The sequence below is a fragment of the Zootermopsis nevadensis genome, unplaced genomic scaffold (genome assembly GCF_977971745.1).
Source record: "Zootermopsis nevadensis isolate Lab colony 2312 unplaced genomic scaffold, Znev_1.0 Znev_ptg000009l, whole genome shotgun sequence".
Classification (NCBI taxonomy): domain Eukaryota; kingdom Metazoa; phylum Arthropoda; class Insecta; order Blattodea; family Termopsidae; genus Zootermopsis; species Zootermopsis nevadensis.
The window spans coordinates 6,923,668-6,943,275 of NW_028259141.1; the positions used below are offsets into that span (position 1 = coordinate 6,923,668).

General features: G+C 34.6%; 3 protein-coding genes across 5 annotated transcripts in view; 1 reads left to right on the forward strand and 2 right to left on the reverse strand.

The window, feature by feature from the left end:
- Nucleotides 1-908: 908 nt before the first annotated feature.
- On the reverse strand, nucleotides 909-5,851 carry PIG-L (phosphatidylinositol glycan anchor biosynthesis class L). Of its 2 annotated transcripts, XM_087345693.1 has the most exons (8): nucleotides 5,635-5,851; nucleotides 5,228-5,392; nucleotides 5,051-5,144; nucleotides 4,185-4,281; nucleotides 3,466-3,565; nucleotides 3,071-3,201; nucleotides 2,283-2,476; nucleotides 909-1,235 (listed from the first exon to the last, which is right to left on the reverse strand). In XM_087345693.1, the coding sequence occupies exons 1-7, from the start codon at nucleotides 5,675-5,677 to the stop codon at nucleotides 2,339-2,341; spliced, it is 768 nt and encodes a 255-aa protein (XP_087201819.1). In that variant the 5' UTR covers nucleotides 5,678-5,851; the 3' UTR covers nucleotides 909-1,235; nucleotides 2,283-2,338. The 2 variants fall into 2 exon arrangements, with proteins under 2 accessions (XP_087201819.1, XP_087201817.1); XM_087345691.1 differs by having other exon boundaries at nucleotides 5,228-5,781.
- A 70-nt stretch (nucleotides 5,852-5,921) lies between these two features.
- Pop4 (ribonuclease P/MRP subunit POP4) lies at nucleotides 5,922-8,143 on the forward strand. The gene is made up of 5 exons (XM_022058008.2): nucleotides 5,922-6,311; nucleotides 6,587-6,729; nucleotides 7,402-7,610; nucleotides 7,686-7,873; nucleotides 7,958-8,143. Exons 1-5 carry the CDS (start codon nucleotides 6,299-6,301, stop codon nucleotides 8,092-8,094), a joined length of 690 nt encoding a protein of 229 aa, XP_021913700.1. The 5' UTR covers nucleotides 5,922-6,298; the 3' UTR covers nucleotides 8,095-8,143.
- Nucleotides 7,636-19,608, reverse strand: part of Chc (clathrin heavy chain) — a 37,321-nt gene continuing 25,348 nt past the window's right edge. Inside the window, exons 23-31 of one of the 2 annotated variants that reach the window (XM_022058003.2) lie at nucleotides 19,443-19,569; nucleotides 18,560-18,727; nucleotides 17,892-18,041; nucleotides 16,293-16,424; nucleotides 14,972-15,253; nucleotides 13,573-13,794; nucleotides 12,413-12,488; nucleotides 11,515-11,627; nucleotides 7,636-7,807 (exon numbers count right to left, since the gene is read on the reverse strand). In XM_022058003.2, the coding sequence (XP_021913695.1) occupies nucleotides 11,515-11,627; nucleotides 12,413-12,488; nucleotides 13,573-13,794; nucleotides 14,972-15,253; nucleotides 16,293-16,424; nucleotides 17,892-18,041; nucleotides 18,560-18,727; nucleotides 19,443-19,569 (1,270 nt within the window). In that variant the 3' untranslated portion in view covers nucleotides 7,636-7,807. Of the gene's footprint in view, nucleotides 7,808-11,514; nucleotides 11,628-12,412; nucleotides 12,489-13,572; nucleotides 13,795-14,971; nucleotides 15,254-16,292; nucleotides 16,425-17,891; nucleotides 18,042-18,559; nucleotides 18,728-19,442; nucleotides 19,570-19,608 lie in introns of those variants that run through there. The other variant, XM_022058004.2, reaches the window with a different exon arrangement.

The window sequence follows — 19,608 nt, forward strand, 5'->3', positions numbered from 1 at the left end:
AACGCAATAGAATGATCCTCCTGCTTCACAGATTTCATAAATCGTTGCGTTAGTATTACCGAAGAAGCGGAAGTTTATGGTATAAGTTCGTATGACAATATGGAAAAGAAATTTCTTGAAAACATGTCTAGCCATTCTCTACGTTCTAAATACACGTAATGTCGACGATGAAAATTTGTAGTTTGGTTAATTGAGGTTAGAACTTTGGTTCAACACATATTCTCTTCTCATAAGTTACTGGTTCACTTGTTAATTCCTTGAAAGTGTCGTCTGAATTCTATTTGGTTGAACACTTCTTACCAGAAATGAACCATTAAACGGCTTAGCGACTATTTCCTCTTTGTTGAAGATTCAAGGCTTCTGACCATGGCTAAATATTCTTACTAACTTGTTCCATCGCCTAAATTATAAAATTCCACATACGCTATTGACGAAACAAAGAAAAGAAATTGCAACTTTTATCAATTATAAAATTTGCTTACCTATGCTGAGTTTTCCTTTACATGTATGGTATATTTGCATTTAATAAATGAGATACAGTGAACACAAAATAACTCCAAGCTTGATCTACGTCATAGTAAGAGGGGGAAGGAAGATTGAAAGGGCAAGGGGGAGTAAGACAACACAATGCCTGAGCATGTATATTGTAACTGAAAAGATGTACTTTTACTTTCAACACAATCAGCATTTTGATACGACTTTTACACTACACTGTACAAAAGTACTCTAAATTACTAGCAATAGCACATACCTTAGCCCACATGTAATAATTCCATGTCCTATAATGTACATGGAAGGACTGGGTTATTTTGTACGTGCTATGACTCTGTAGTATTCCCCTCAGTTCTACATGAGTATTTGCAACGATCAACAAACCTAAGTTATTTTGCATCCACTGTAAATAGATCTTTAAAATGGTATATATGTATTTATATTCTCATCAATTTGTACAGTATACAAACTTTTTTTAATAAAATTCAAAAAGTTTTCTTTATACAATACACACATAATACAATTATAATTCTTGTCTGAACTGTGTACTCATAGATAATGTTGGACATATTATTAAAGCATTGTAATGTATGAAGATCAAGCACCAAAAAACCCAAAAACTTCAACTTCTGATGAAAAGTGGAGCATTACTAGCTCCTTCGGTACAAACACTTCATTCTGAACACAAGGAATCTGGTGCTACTTCAGCCTTTAGTGTGTATCTGCACAACCACGGCTCATTCCTGAAAGCAATGACAACTGGAAACTAACTGAGACACTAACCAGAACACAGAACAGAGCTAACCTAGGAATTGTACAAGTCTTACAGTTGGACCTATAATTTGAAATTAACATTTGTTAACAATGCTGCTCAAAAGACAAAGTATCACCATAGTTACCAATCTAAAGCATTTACTACACTTGCCTAGAAAGAAATCAAAACCGCAGTTTTTCTGAACATGACCCTCTGCACATCTGAAACTATTTTAAACAATACTTGAAACAAAAGAATTACATAATCACATGAAAACTTATGTGGAATTCAGAGCTCAGTCCTAGAAGTTGTAACATCACTGAAATCATTAGGTTACTTTGCTAATCATGCAGTTATCCCTTAATGTCATTAGTAAACCTATACTGTATTCAATACTGAACGAAAAGCCATGCAGCCTAATAATGATACAGTTTAATTAGTATGGAAATTACAACTATGCTAATACAGTTTCAGATATATAAACAAATTCCAGTTATCATGTGCTGATTCATGTATTTACTGTTTTCTGCACTTTCGATGTTACTGAACAAGGAATTTCTTGAATCACATTTTAAGTGTGTCTCAATTCTTCTATTGAATCAGGTTATTTTTATACACAGTATCATTCAAGAATCATCAAAGATAAGTCAGGTAATAAAAGGTCTGGAAATCTGGGAGGTCATACAGTTTAAGAAATAATTTGATTAACAAAGAATTCTTGCAACCTTTCCAATATGACATTTTTGGTATGAGGTAACAGGTATAATAACATAAAAAAGTCACGAGGATGTGACCTTGAATCATCTGCCCAGGATTAGGTCTAGTGGTGAGTTATTATAAATATGGTAATGAATTTTTTACTTAAAAAGTATGAGATTTTTTTAAAATAGCTGAGTGGTTTAATTTCTGAAGAAGAGCTCTGCTCCATGTAGGTGGGAAACATTTTGAGTTTGCACAGTAAAGTTCAGTAATGCATTACCTGTGCATGGTACTTTTTGTGTAACTAAAGACACCAAGGTTAGGTTTAAAGACTAACCTATGGATGGAAAGATGTTGAAACAGACCAGCAGCACAGTCTGCTCCTTTGTACATTCAATCATCAAGCTCCAGATCCAGTTCTAGATCCAAAATCTCTATCTCCTTGAATGTATTTATAACCGCATACCGTGAGAAATTCATATAAAGTTTCCGAAACCACACGTACTGTGAATGGTGTGCAGCCATTGCTGTCTGTAACAAGACATGATTAATTCTTATACAAAATATAATGCAAATCAAAATTCTGCATTCATTATAATGGTTGAAGAACTCTTTAGTATATTCCTCTAGCAATGTATGAAATAATGTAGTCATATTCCATGTAAACACATTTTTAGTTGCACAAATTATTTTAATTCCTAAAATAATTTCTAATGTAAATAAATATAAATTCACATCATTGACAGACAAAAAATTGCTATAAATTCTCAATATAATGACCACATTACAAAATGTGGGCATAACATAATTCTAGAACATAGCAACAGAAACAAAAAACTATTCACATCAGATTACATCATCATACAGACGTTTCAGTAAACTGGGTTTAAACCCGATTCGTTTCAAAAACACTACAATACATGCAAACTTGTACACATGTCAGGTGCGACCACTTTCAGCACCTGATGCAATGGGATGCAGTTTTGCTGGGTGTGAAGCATGTACTTACAATATTTGATCACCACCAGTGCATAAATAGTGCTTTTATTGACAACTGTCAGGGACATCTGGCTAGAAGATCACCTGTAACTATGTACATTTTAAGTAATAGCCTTGTATTCTTACCTTCAGAATATTGCGTTCCGTAAGTGAAATAATGTACCAATATGATGAAAGGAGGTAGCTAATTGGAATATCCAGCATGGCTGAGTACTTCCTCAATATATTGATCGACTCCAGTGCATACGCCTTGCAGTCTATTTTCAACAGAGAACAATGACATAAGTACAGTATACCACAGATAGATACATTTTATATGCATATACTTATGACATCCACTTTAGGATTTAATTGTCATTATCTCCAAAATAAATGTGTAAAGAAAATGTAGCTACTAATATTTGACTGCAATTAGATTCTCAGAGGGTGGGTTATTTGATTCATGAATGAAAAACTTTATTTGTATATGGATAGACACACGCTAGATCATAATATATGTACAGAGTATTTGTAAAACTTACATGGTGGGAGTTTCCGTTCCATACAGAGGTATGCCATAGCATAAAATATAGATACATGATTCTGATGCCGACTAATTCCAACTTTATCAAAGGTCATTACCTGAAACAGAGTAGGGTTGCAATGCCAACATCTAAGGAACTTTTACACACAAACAGAGGCACTCACAAAATCAGATATTTACAATGTATTATTTGAAAGCAAAATTTTGTAAAAACATAAAAGCGTTTGAGAACATTACGTAAACCACAATAGAACATTTACAATTATGCATCTTCAAATTCATCATATGGTCCCCATGCAAATTCATATATATGGCAGATTTTAGACATGAATTTAAGGCTGAAATATTAGTTTTGCCTAATTACAGGTAATATGAAATACAGACCCTGAAGCAGCAATCATATTATTTCAGCTGTATTTTTTGACACACCCTCCTACGCTGGAACATCACATTATTCTTTATTCTTTACATCATTACCTCCATGAGGGTGAAAACCTATTTCTGGGAATGACAGTTTCCTACCACAAAATTAGTAACAATAGGAGATGTTTAGTGCATCTTTTAACCAATACAGGCAAAGCGATTCTGCTATGTCACAAATAAAGCTATGTAGAATGGACAGAACTATTCTACAAAACAAAAATTACGGTAAGACCATGTTGGATGAAAAAACTAAGAAATTTTTCAACTGATATAAAATTTATAAACATCACTTACAGTGTCTATGGACAAAGCTTCAATATGATTCAATAAAAGGTTTGCCACTATATCTTCACGCCATCTCACCGCAGGATCATCAGGAAGATATGAATTCCTTGGATAAAGGAAGCAAATGATGTCAAACAATTAACATAATTTATACATTACTAGATGTAATGTATGTACATTTTGTGTAGAGTGAAGATGTAGGCCATTATATACATGAACTGAATACATATATATCATACAATGCATCAGGCAATGACAGCAGTTAGGGCCAGTTGAGCAAACAATGACTTCAGTTCCCATTATTGCAACATTCTGTTCAAACAGTGACCTTATTTCTCAGTGTTACATGTTCTATCAATGATGACAGGTCACGTGGGTTGCCTAGATCCCATGAAAACATTGCCTAAAAACAGACAGACTGACATATATATATATATATAGAAGGTAGCATAAAGTGTTCCTCACTCACAGTAGAGTGTCAAGGACTGTTTAAATTTAAATATAAATATTGGTTTGAGTCCCTCTGGATCAAAATACTTGCCTGAAAAACAAAGGAGAAAAAATAAATAAATAACTTCTGTGGCGACTAAAGCAATGAGTATTTACAAGAATAAGGTATAAATATGACAGCAGATGGCATGCATGCATTATCTTGCTTATATTTAACACTGACAAAAAAAAACACAACCTTGGAAATACTTTTTATCTATGAACTATAGCAAAAAATTGAAAGATTTGAAATTATGATTTCCTAATGTGTGGTAACAGCAGACATAATTCTTAAACAAAAGTCTTATCTACCTATTCATTTATATAGACTTATATGCCACAACTTCTACTTCTCTTTATTAACGAACAATACAGCCGGCCCTTACTTGCATAACGTGATATTGTAGTCAGGAATGCCAAGGATCCTACAGCTGTCCCACAGTTCCTTTTTCCTTACCAATCCCTCTTGTTTATAATTTCCTGTGGGTAGAAATATCACAGACATTAAAAATGCTTTAAAAGAACATTATCCCATAAACAATCCTAAAAATATTAGCACTAACCTTCTGAAAGGCACAACAGAAATATTTCACAGTCACTCCGTTGAGCTAGTTTAAGTATAACGGGTCCAAAAAACATACATTCGTCGTCTGGATGGGCTATCACGAAAAGCACTCTTTTTACAGTTCTCAAATATCCATTATCTGGAAAGATCTTCAGGTACACAGCTGCGTAATAAAACACAATGCAAAGGCAAATGTATGCCAAAACTGCTACGGTAAGATGTTCCATAGTTTCTCTGGCATATTTAAATGTCTCCTGTACAACTACATCACTAAGATTCCTCAAACCTTCCAGTTTACCTTCACGCAGAAATACTTCAAGCATAACCGACATAATCAGGAACTTTTGCTTGAATATGCTTATCTCTCTTTCCAAAAAGAGGGAAATACATAGCTTTGGGTCATACCTTCAATTTTCCTTCTGCTTATAACAAGCCCAACATCACACATTACTCAGATTTTCAAACACCTTAAACGCACTCCATTTTCAAAAACAAATGATTAATAATAAAGTTCTAAATTCTCCCGTATAGGCGGTAGTGTAAATGACAATCACATATAGCCTACATTAGAACATGGAAGCAAAATATTCATGGATCAGTATCCTCTACCATTTCTTCGACCGCAAATTATCAGTACGAGTCTGCGACATTGCGTGTCACTATGGTTGAGGTCTATGCACTACATGTCGTGTCAAATATTGAAAATATTACCTTACCTAGACACATTTGGCCAGACATACCTGTTGACTACTTACAGCATCGTCGGTTATGTTTGCAGGCCTAACAGAACGGGAATTGCATCTGTGATACCAACATCATAATAACCACAGCTAATACACATGCTAAAGTTATCCTTCTGATCCTTTGAATTAAATCATAAACAGCCACTTGCCAAGATATTTCATGGCCGTCAATTTTAGTTGACTGTAATTAACATTTTCAGTTTACAACACGGTGGTTCACCGATTACTACGTATAGCCACGTGTGAAATGGTTGCCTCTCAAATTTGTATAGATGAGTATCCTTCGTGTTGAATAATTTGTTGTGCTTTTAGACTTCAGAATAACCATGAGTAATGAAGGTAAATGAGTAATGTATTTGGAGAGTTCGTACTTTGTAAACAGTAACACTGTGTTACCATCAAACAAATATTGGTTGCTTTAAAGTGACATCCCTAAACTGCATATTAGGAAATATATATATATAAACACATTCATTATATCTCTGGAACGGTGTGGTATATCATAAATTTATTTTGGTTGTTTATGAATTGGTAGAAATATATTCCTATGGCAGGATATTAATTCCATACAAGTTCAAAGGTAGGGAACATACCTGCTATTTTTTCACTTTCAGATTTGTGTTCCAAATTGCCCAAGGAAATTCAACAAATAACTGGCGTTAAGGAATTGCAATCAGATAATGAATTTATTAAAGAAATGGTAACTGCATCTTTACCACAATCCAAACATTCTACAGTGGATAGTGAACTGAAAAGGGTATGTAGATCTGATGTACAGAGAAATAAATTCATGTTGTGAGCATATATTAACATTGTACAGTTTAAGAAATCATGTATCATGATAGAAATTGATATGAAAGCCTTTGTATTTTCTGTATGGTTGCCAATTACTTACACATTGTTTACATGCAAGATATTTAGATGTAGTGATAGTATTTTCATACTGTTATAGCACAGTTATTTTTTTTTTTTTAAAATTTGGTAGTAACAGGCAATGTTAAGTATGTGAGTCTAATAAGTTCAATAAAATCTGTAAGGGTGTGTCAGCCATGATATACGTGAGCTAACGACAAGTACATGATTGCCATATTATATAACTGTTTCATGTTATTAGGGACAATTACAACAGGACCAGTTCTGAAAATGTTCTGAGTTTAAATCTTGGTTACTATCTTCACTAATGTTTTATTTGATTCTACTCAGTTATTCTAGGCAAAATCTGGGATAGAACCTTGAGATAGGCCTTGATCATTTTCTCTGAATGTTCCTGTCAGCCATTTGAAGCTACATACTCTTGCAGATGATACTGCCTAATAAAAGCCAAGGTGCAGTCTTTCACTCTGGCCAACAAAATGAGTAACAAACTGGCAAGATTTCACCGCAGGGATATTTTGGTTCAGAATTTCATCCGGTTTCTTAATTGTTTCAGAAATTTATACTTCTAAAATTCAGGACTGCAGATAAAAAAAACAGTCAGTTTAAGAAGAAGAAATTGTTGTCATTGAAACAGAGGCGTGAACTTGGGCTCTATAAGATAAACAGGAAGGGAATGAAATATAAGGATTTCCAAGAACTTCATCACATCTGGAAAGAATACATGAGAAGCTGCTTGAATTTGGAAGAGCTGAAAAAGAGAGGGTATAAAAGGTTTTTTCTTTAGAAATAAAAATTTGCATATTGTTTTATTGTGAACTGTAAGTGGTTACCTTCCAGATTTACAGGTGAGCCTGGAAGTAAATATTGGAACCACTTCTCTCAGCTACTTCTTAAAGCTGACTACCATGGAGCACATCTGAAGGTTGTTCGATCTACTTGTAGCAGTCTTGTGGGTCAGTCTGGAATAGTAGTATTTGATACAAAAAACACTTTCAAGATTATTGGTACAGACAATATTGTGAGGAGTAAGTATTAACAGATCTAAAATGAGAGCTTAGATATGCTGTGGTGACCACCTTCATCACTAATTTGTTTAACTTTTATTTCAGCCATTCCAAAACAGCCCAGTGTATTTACCATGGTTCTGGATGACTATACGTACACCCTACATGGAAAGTACTTTTGTATCCGGCCACAAGACAGGAGTGTGAAGAAGATAAAGACTTTTATGATAGCAGATTTGTGAAGTCAGAAAATGTAAATCTGTTTTGAACAATAAAATCCTGTACAACGTTTACAGAGTACAACTTTGGTAACCATGTATGACATACTGCCTGTTTTAATAGCTCATCACTGCACATAACTACAGCTCTCTTTTCAGGAAACTAAGGTGAACAAGTGCTCACACATTATTAACCTTTATTGTATTGGGTTAGGTGATTTAAAACCCTTTATATGAGGCTGATAGCTGTACTTTGACTCCAGGGTCACCAGCTTGCTAGTGGAACATAAGGCCAGCTGGACCGAACATAAATTACACAGCAAGGATGAAGGTTGATTGTAATAGTACATGACACTACAAATGTTTCTATATAAAAAACATGACTTTGGCAAGTAACCTGGTAACATTCACTGCCACTTGACCCACACGTAGTGTCAGCAGAATTTTTTCCTGTCTCTTATTTCATGATTTTACTCTAGACTATATATATATATATATATATATATATACACACACACACCATAAGCCCTGCTCCTTTTCTGGACCTTCCCATTTATAAGTGTAAATTAAAGCTTTATAGCATATTTCAAAGTGCAACATTAAAATTTTATATTATCTTAGCTATTCCCCTTAATTATAGTATCAACTGACACTATGCCACATTAATTTTTAATTGTAAATAAAATTTTAAATACATAACCTCCAACACTTACAAAATTTGACATCACTAAAAAAATCACATCCTTGGTTCTAGAACTGGATGTTAACAGTCTGTAGATATATGTTAGCCCAGCTAACTACAGTAATACACCCACTGTAAGATGAAGTTCTCATGGTGACTGAATGCAGTTAAGTTGCATGTGATCAGCCATCTTATGTATGGTATTACAATCCACCATTTCAGACTGTCTCTGCTCTCATCATAAACCCTGACAGCAACAGTCTCTTAAATGTTGGATTTACTTACACTACTCATCACCCCAGGACTTCATTGAGTTATACCTTCTGCATTATATTTGTTGCTTGAAAATTGATTTTGTACCCATACTTGTATACTCAAGGCAAGAGAAAATTTATAAAATTCATTAACTGATTTCTTAAATTCATATAACATTGCAGTGGCCATTTGGGGGGGGGGGGGGGGGGGAATTCATCTGTCAAAGATTCATATCCCTCAGCAAGCTGTATTACAAATTATCTCCAAAATAATCCTCTTGAATACACTTTCCAAATACGGGTGTCCACATGCTGAATTACCCATCCAAAGCACAGATAACTCAAATTTTGAACACTGGCACTAACCAGAGAGCAGCAATGTAGGGCAATGTATCATATTTATGAAAATGATGTGCCCTAAAACTTCACAATAAAGTGCCAGACTGATACATTTCCAGCTACAGGCACTATGAAGCAGATAAATGCTGTGAAGGAGATAGTTGACTGTTCATGCATGAAGCTTTCAACACAGTCCATGTATTTTGATTCCATTCAGGCAGTGTCACAGGAACCCACCATACCAAACAGCACTGTATGTTAAGATATTTCATAAATGCCTGCATAGATATGCATATGAACTGCAGCTTGTACAGGTACTGCACACAAATGACCATCCAATGTTCCCTGTAGGGATCTTAACTGTATTGATAGAGATGAACAACTACGAGAAGTGCTGTTTAGAGAAAAGTACTGTCCATATTAATGGCCAAGTTAATCAGCACAATAACACAATCAGAGAATGGAAAAGGAACCTCTAAAGGTAAACATTAGGTTATGGGAGGAAGACAGGTTTTAATTTTTTTTCATCATAAATGTACTGGCACTTTTTGTAACAGGTCATGTAAAAAATAATATGAAAGGAATTAGTGAAAAATAAAGATTACAAATTTGGTTTTAACAAGAAAAGGTAAGATGGGTGAGAATTACACATTTTAATGATACATCTGTTTTCTGACCACAATACACTGGATTGCTTTCATGATTCTAATGAATTACAGTTGAAATAAAGTTAACTAAAACTTTTTGGAACTGTTAATTTGTCCAAAAATAATTTCAAATTTTCTTTAAATGTTATTTTAGAACCACAAAAAGCCACATTTCTTCAGCTTGAATCTACTATTAAATTATTTCTGTTTCCATTTTATTGAACTCTTTACAAGGAATTAAAGTATTCACTGCTATAAATACAAAGTTAGTGTTTGTAAATAACAGCTTAATAAATGTAAACATAATATTGACAGCATAACAATGCCTAAAAGAAAATAAATATACTAAACAAATGCCTATTGGATTTGCAACAACACCCAGTTCATGATTGGTCAATTTATGTTAATGTATTGGTCAGAGTAACAATAAATTATCATATACATATATTTTTATAGTATCATAAAATGGAAAGCAGATAGTTTACCAAATTAACAGGATATAATTGCAAATCCTTAATTTTTACCACCATATTGTAATGGAGGTGCAATACTTTTTCATTCCCTCTAACATACTACCAGTGAATATTCATTTCCCCTCCAAAATGTTGCTTCATATTTTGGAATGGATTTACATCTGATGTACTAGTAACAAAACAGGACAGAGATGGTAACATCATATATTGATCTAATAAGTCAAAATGCCCAGGCATGTAGGTTGCGAACACTCATGCTGTGACAGATTCATCGTGCAAGAAACAGAAATTCACTTCTAAAAAAAGGTGTAAAAGAAACTGCTGCAAGGACAGAATATTGTCATTTAGTTGTCTGCCTCAGTATTTTATCATTCATTCTAGGTATTTCCTGAAATCCATAAATATACAATATATGTATGTACTATATTATTTCAAGGTAGAAGGAGACTGGGTGGGAGATGTACTGCTTTGAAGTAGATTTCATATTTAGTATACCATTTTTTGTAGTTTCCTATCAATCATCGATGATAGTCAGTTTAGTAACAAGCTTCCATTCATATTAAATTTGTGTTCCACTTCATCAAAGTTAATATGTAAATACTTAATCTACCCTCATCATTCAACCATCTACAATTTCTTCCAATTTTTCCCTTCCTCAACAGAAATTATATATTCAACAAGAAGGGGGGAAGCATCAAAATGATTCAATATAATTAACAACATCCCCCCCTCATATGATCTAAAACAAAAGAAATTGAACCACAACAAAAATCATACCAATATCTGTGACTTAATGGTAAACTCTAGACCACGTATTTCTTCTCTGTATAACAATCACTGCACTCATACACCATACTTTGAATCCACTTTTAAATCAACAAACAGTAGCCCAGTGCACAAATATATAAGTATCTTTCATGAATGCACTGTATTTAATTCCTTAAAGGTTTGCACTTCAGACTGAAAACCATTATAGCTGAAATTCATCACCTTCTTCTCTCTTCTTGGACTCTACAGTAGTACTGAAGACAATTCAAGTTCAGGCTTACCTACATACTGTAGCCTTGGTATGGCATGCCTGGAGCATATGCATTTGGGTATCCTGGGGTGTAACCAGGGCCAATCATTCCTGGACCTGCAGTTAACATTAACTGAGGCTCAGCTGCAGGAGATAAAGCAAACAAATCAGAACAGTGTAAATAGTGAACGTTTCTAGTTCCTATGAATTTCTTGACCTAGTTCACTGCATTATAGTAGTGTGGAACTGGAATTCCTGCAGTTTACTTTTATTTTAGTTTCAAATAGAGTAACAGACCTTATATGAGATCAAAATTATCTGCTCTCATACAAATTACATATTCAGATGTCTGTCTTCTGAAGACAGCCACCTTCAGACTCACCACTGTGAAAACTCGAATCCTACACATGAAATTCTACTTATTAAATATTCATCCAAAGTGACTTACATTTTACACTTGTAATTCACATATTTCTTAATCCCAATTAAAAAGGTAAAGAGTCAGTCGTGTAGAAATATACATCTACAAAATAAAACAAATCCAGACTTCCTTTGAAACTCATGAGCCTGGCATTTTGCCAAAACTCCATATGTACATGCTTCATGTACCTTTTGACATACTACTAATAAATAACAGATGTGAGAGTTTTTTGTAACACACAACCTAAATCATTCTTTTAACCACTGTTCAAACTGTCTGAACTAATATTTAACTTCAAAACATACCTCTAAATATAAGCACTTTTACTTTTAAAGACAGGCCATTAACAGTTACTTTTGTTTCATCTTAAAATTGCAAAGCTGAATTACATTATGTTTAGAAAGTCACAAAATAAATTTTAAATTATAAAGTCACTTCTTAATCATGCACAATGTTAATACTACTGTTTAATCTACAAGTCTTCATGTAATGTGTGTATGAAACTTACGCATTATCATAGGCTTGTGGTCTTGTTGTGCAGTCTCTTCCAGCCTCTGGGATTCAGACTCTTCAAGCTTATCAACCTGAAAAATATAATTAATGAGCATCACAGAATAATCACAGAAGGTTTCATGGCAGTGAAAATGTAGAATGTGTCTAGATTATGAAGACGTGTAATCTTGTAGATTATAGACGTGGAAAAACTACTTGAGTAACTGTTACAGGCAACTTGTAACAGCAGTGGCCATGCCTTGCTGAAAACATTTATCTTGGGTATCAGCTCTGGATAGATGTTCAAGATGTGTAGTCAAGCCCACAGTCAAATGTGTTTTCAATGACTAATCAAATCACTTTAAGTTTCCCAGAACTCTGATGTCACCCACATAACAAGTTGTTTGCAGATAGCTATACCACTGTTTCAAAGGAATGTGACAACTCCACTTCAACAGTCCCCTGAAATGTCAGAAGCCACCTACAAGACTATGTTTCAACCCAGAAGACCAAAATCCCTAACCCAAGATCACTTACACATACAATTGTTTAAAGTACTATAATCCTAACGGCAGCAGTCACAGCTTCCACACACTGAGTTCAAACACCCAAAATTTGTAAATCAAACAAGAACAAATTTTCCCTTAAGAGGGGCTTTAAAATTTCAATGAAACTTAGAAATATTTCACTAATATCAATCTCCTACTTTAGCAAAGAACCCTTACACTATGAAATAAAAATTTTATCAATCATACCAGTATGACAATCTCATAATGGCAGCTTTTCTCTCAAAACATTCATCATATCCAAGCTCTACAAATGCCTATTTTTGTTATTTTGTTAACATAATATACAATAATCATTAAAAATTAATTTTCAGCTTCAAGCAATGAGGTAGCCCTGACTGGATGGACATGGTTAAAGAATAATTTTTTAATGAATTCAAATCAATGAAATGAAATGGAAATTACGTTACTTATCTTATTAGTGTAAAGATATACTGCCCAGATAATCCACAAAAGTGATTTCAACTTAGAAAGAAGGCATTACTGATGAAAATACTGTTTTCGTAACCACTGTACTATCATTTAATAAAATGAAGTAACAAGCCAACATTTGAAACAAATAAGACTGCACAGAAACTATTTGAAGCACTATCATGCACAAGTAACATACCTTACTTATGTATTCTCTGGTGACCTGGATAAGATATGGCATGGCGAAGTCCATAATGTTGTGTCTCCAAGCCAATTCCAAGATAACATCAGGGTGCAACAGATCATAACATTGAAACAAACAAGCAGCAAAACAATCATGGCTCCCCTTTTCTAGGAACCATGCCAACAATTCCTCTGCTACCTCTGCATTCTTTGATTCAGCTGCATACTCCATAGCATCCTACAAAAACAAATAGGATGTAATTTAACCACACAACGGAAATTACATTGCAAGTCACACTGATCGCTACTGTTTATTTAATGATGCTTGTCCAGTGCATTAGTCATAAAACATTAAATAAAGCGACGATTGTAAATTATGGATTGAAAGGACATGGAAGAAAGCAAACAAAGCATGTCTCAAGATACAATTCCATGATCAATGAAGACTAGAAGAGATGTGGGTCTGTGAATTACATTACATATTCACACCACACTGCAAAATGCGTATCTCATATATCACATTACTAAGTTTAGTATCATCCCAAGAGCTATGCTGGCGGTAGCAAAGCTACTGGTAGGGCCTCCCTAGCCAGATTGGTTGAGGGGGAGAGGTCAGACTAAGACAGTTACCCTGGTCCTCCAGGTTGGGGGTTGGTTGCAAGGCTAACAACCTTGCACCGTAAAAAGGAAGATGTTTCAAAACCTCAATAAAAGCCTCGGACAGAATGGACCTGACAATAGGACCTAATGGAAGAGGAGAATTGAGGAGGCCATGGACCGAATACGGACCGGAGAGCCATAGAAGAAGAAGTTTAGTATCACAGAACAGTTTCATTTGTATACATGAAATTTAAAAGACCAGCATATGGTTAGCAAGAGCTGTAATGATTAAAATATGAGTTCATACTTTTGATAATAACTATATTAAATGACAGTATTATTACTGGTAGTAAATTGAAAATTTGTAACTAAAGGGAAACAGAGCCATCACAAACAAAGGAATAACAAATTTTCTATCATAGACTAAAAAATAAATTACATCAGTACAAGCATCACTGTTGTCAATAGTTCCAAGAATCTTCACAACTGTAATATAATTGTATTAAATAATAAAATTAACATACAGGATTACAATCGACAGATATGCTAGCTTCTCTGTTTTATATGTGACTGATGACTTGATCACAGTGACATACAAGCATAATGTTGGTAACTTTCACATGCCAACAAAGATTACAAATTAATCAAAGAATGCTGCATTACAAAATAGACTAATCATTCAATCCCACTGCATGCTGTACTGTTATTCGTGGTCCTGGGTATATGTCCACCAGGAATATCTTAGCAGTGGAACTCGTTGATTCGACATAGCAATCATTCAGCAAGCACTTCAAAGTAAAACTCTGGAAACATACCTTGAATAACCGATCCTTCTTGCAGAGCTCGACCGATTGTTTCCAACGGTTGTTGCCCTTATAAAGATAAGCAGCAATGCGTCGAAACTCAATCAGTTCATGCTTCTCCAGTTTCTGAGCCAGTGCGATGTTGTCAAAGTTATCAAAGGCGTCAATTGAGGTACGAAGCCCTTGGTAATCTTCTTCTTCAATTAACAAATTGTTGAGTGCCTCATTAATTGCTTTATTGTTCAGACTCTGAACTGAGCGAAGGTATGGTTTCACTAGTTGCAGATGATTTACCTGTGTGTGAACAAATTCAATGCTTTTGTATTTATGTGTTTCGTATGATTTTCAGTGTAAACAATGATTATTTCTTTAAACATTAACCAGATTTTTGTAATGGTGAAGAGAATTGTTTTCTTTGTGATACAGGCCGAACTCTTAAACATTACACAGATAAGCTTCAGCTTTAAAAAGTTAAACACACCTTTTACAGAAACTAACGTTTCTATCATCTATGAGAAGTGAATTAAACGTAAAGAGTGAGGAAAACTCAAAACAGCTTTCTTTCATGCAAGTTATTTACTGTACTTCAAAATACTGTCACTGTCACCCAATATATGTTTTATATCATAATTTCCAAATATCAAAATCATTAAAGACCTATGTATGACAATCTAAACAATTACAACATTGAGGCAACTGCAATGCCAAAAATGACAACTTTTATTTTGTAAAAATCTATGAAGAGAAAAATGCAAGCAAGTAGATTTGTATGTGGCTGTACCATTATGCCGAGTGTTGTCAAATCTGAATATGAAGGAAATAAATGATGTACATACAAAACCTGCATTATTTGATAACCATACATGAAATAAAAATGAGTCTACCATTACCTTACAGCAACAATTAAAAATACTGTGACCAAGGCACAGATTTTTTATATAAGTAAATTAAGGAAAATACACAGTGTATGTATGTGTGTGTGTGTGTGTGTATATATATATATATATATATATATATATATTTATAATGGTAATTAACTTTTATTGTGGGTAAAAATTTATTAAACAAACTGAAGATGGGATAGCATTCAAATGCATCAATGTAAAAATTAATCCAACATTCATAAAAAGTAGTTCATATAGTAACATATATATGGGGTGTTCCAAAGAATGTGTGCAATGTACAAGTATTTTAACTCAGATTTGCAATGAAGATGTTGATTGTGATCTGGACTGTAATTCAGTATAATCTTATAGGCATTCTATCTTGGCATATTTTCCGTTTAATGGCCAGTTAGATATTTAATTTCCGAGATGTTTGTTGTATTTCCTACCTTTGTAAAGAAATTGACAGCTCTTGTGTGATCCATGCGAGGTGCCAAAACCAGCAATACATCATTCAGAAGCAATGGTTTATAATCCAAGTAGAACTGGATTGCCTTGTAGTAGAGCTCAATGTTAGCAACCTGAAACAAGACAATCATATATAATAGTAACAACAAAGACAAACCATTGGTTAATGGTCACACTGTGGGAATCAAAGATTGTTTTCAAGGGTAAAATACCTTCAACTGGGTAAAGTGATTGAAACTGTGAGTGAACGGGAGTACCTATGGTTGTGTGCAAACACTCATTCAAAAGCTAATGTTACCCTGATATCTGGAAAAACAGAACCTCACTTATAAAAGCTGCAAAATTATGCTATATTGTGCTACCACTATTAAGCATTAACACAAGAATTTGTATTTCTACATTATATTCTAGCATACAGTTCGCCATGAATGAGCAAACAGTCTTTTAAGTTTTGTTAACGTTGATAATACAGGGTGATTCAAAGAGGACTTTACAACTTTCAAAGCGTATAGAAATTTATTCAGAAGGCTTACAGAATCGGTTGAGGTGTCATTTTGTAGCAAAATAAATCAAGTTTTACCACAAACAGTCATTTTGGTTCGATGTGATTGCCATTGGTGATACTGCAGACATCCCACCTGAAATCAATTTCTTGCCAAACACAATCCAGCATATCCGATGTCACTTCTGCAACTGCGGTGGTGATTCAAGCTTTGAGCTCAGTGAGATTGGCAGGTAAGGGTGGAACATACACACGATCTTTAATGAAACCCCATAAGAAAAAATCGAGAGGTGTCAAAGCTGGAGAACGAGGTGGCCATGCTAACGACCCTGTTCGACCAATCCACCGACCTGGGAAATGGTTACTGAGGAAATCCCGGACTTCTGTGAGGTGGTGCACCGACTTGCTGGAAGTGAATGCGTCCTTTTCGGTCATCTTCATCTAACTGTGGTATGAGAAAATTTTCGAGCCATTTTCAAATGCACTGCCGCTTGCGCTCGCGGTGACGGAATTCGGTACTACAGCACAACGTGAGTCAACCTTTATTTGTTTTGCTACAAAATGACACCTCAACCGATTCTGTAAGCCTTATGAATAAATTTCTATACACTTTCAAAGTTGTAAAGTCCTTTTTGAATCACCTGGTATAGTTAATGGTGAAATGTAAAGCTACTGCTTATTGTGGAATGTGATTAGTCTAAATATAAGATTTATTTTTAAAAACAGAACTCAAACTGCATGTCATTAAAAACTTGTAAATGTATCAGAAAAGCATCAACTCTAACTTGAATGAGAATCTTTTTTTCATATTTCCACATTACATAACATAGGAATTAGTTTTTTCTTGACTATGTGTAGCATCCAGTATTTTTTAATGTACGCAGACACCCTGGCAATATCAGTCAAATTTGAAAACAGTCACTAATTTATTCCTTTGATTCCTGAGGCCCACTACTGAAGTCTGTGGAAAATAAGAGTTAAAAGTATATTTTAACCCCTTAAATGTTTACATAGTTGTAACAGATATATCACTATGTAAGTAATGCCCATCTTCATAATCTTACAAAATCTTCAATACCTTTGTGATGATGTCCTTGAAATGTCCTTCCCTCCATGCTTCACTTGGATGGTTCATCATGGCAATCACAGCATTGTCATACTCTTCATATTTATCATACAGGAACACCAACTCTGCCCACAAGTGTGCCTGTTCTGCTGCTCGTAATACCTGAAATAAGACGTAAGTTTACTGGAGAATTCAATTTCCATTCCATTTAAGTCTTAATACACTGGTCCCCAAACTTTCTGTGGACCACCTGAGCACTGCTGAGCAACTTGACAGGCCACTTAATGATCTGTCTGTTGTTTAACAAAGGTAATACATTATGCTATAGTGGCTAAAGATGAGAATAAAGAAGCCGATAATGAACTAATTCAACACATTTCCTTGGCATTTCTGAATTGCTTGTTATTTTAGTTGTTGCTGTCGTCTTCTGGGTTGTAGTGCTGTGTAGTCTGGCAGAAGTTTACTAACATTTCACAGGCAGAAAGTATCTCTGAAACATTGGTAAATTTCTACCAGACTACATGGAACCACAACCCAAAAGAAGGCAATTTTCTGTTTCTATGTTATCATAAGCAGTTATGTTTTGTCTTGAACACTGTGTAGTCAGGTCCTTTCAATGAAACCCAACATGTAGACAAAGTCAGATATATGCACAATGGACAACTATGTTAAAAACTAACCTTGGGAATGTTGACTCGAGACCAAAAAAGTTCCAGATGCTCTTTCATCTTTGCAGGTTTGTACTTGGAGTACAGGATGGCTAGTTCTGTAAACATGCCCATATGTGCCCTCTCCAAACCAAGTGCTGCCTCCAGTAAGTTTATCAATTCTTCAAAATAGCCCCGATCCTAGCAACAAGAAATCACCAGTCAGACACGTAATCGATTACATTATAATCTCTCCCAGACCATGCCAAAGTTAAATTTATGAATATAAATGCATCACAGTTTAGAATTGATTCATCTTATACAAAATTCATTACAATATAAGAAAAGGTTAAATATTTCCTAAACACTACGAATAAAATATTCTAAAACACTTTTTCAGTTTTATTGTACATTTACTGAAAAATATAACAAATATCACAGTCTAATGTCACCATACACAGCAGTCTTAAATTTTACTCAAAATTCAGTGTTCTTGAATGAATATCAGCAAGGTAAAATCTTGTTTGATAAAAACACAGACTGTTGTGTTGTGTATGTCATCTTAGGCTGGGGTCACACGACCGTACAAAGTATGTCCGTTGTAACGCACATCGTGACGTCCGTTATAGAATTATGATTTGTAAGTACAGACAATACTACTACCTTTTTTTCTAAATACTTTCAAGCTGCCATGGTAATTGGCACTTGTGTGGTGTCCTCACCTACGTCCATACAAAAGTACGTCGGTTGCAACAGACGTACTTTGTACGGTCGTGGGGCCCCAACTTTATTCAGAATTGCTTCATGATGTTACAATTAGGAAGCCACATATATCTTTATTGCTGTGACCAGAGACATCACATAAAATGACATTCAAGACAATTTTGTTATGGCACTATTAAAAGCTAAACTATACCTGATAATAATTAATTAGGTCTTCTAATTCATCTGCATGTACTACAATGTGAAGGCCACACATCTGGGCCAAGCGGAACTCTTCACTATCTACACAAGCAAAGCACACCTCCTTCCACGTCCGTGTGCTGTAATAAAACACCAGTCAGTTATTAAAATCAATGTTT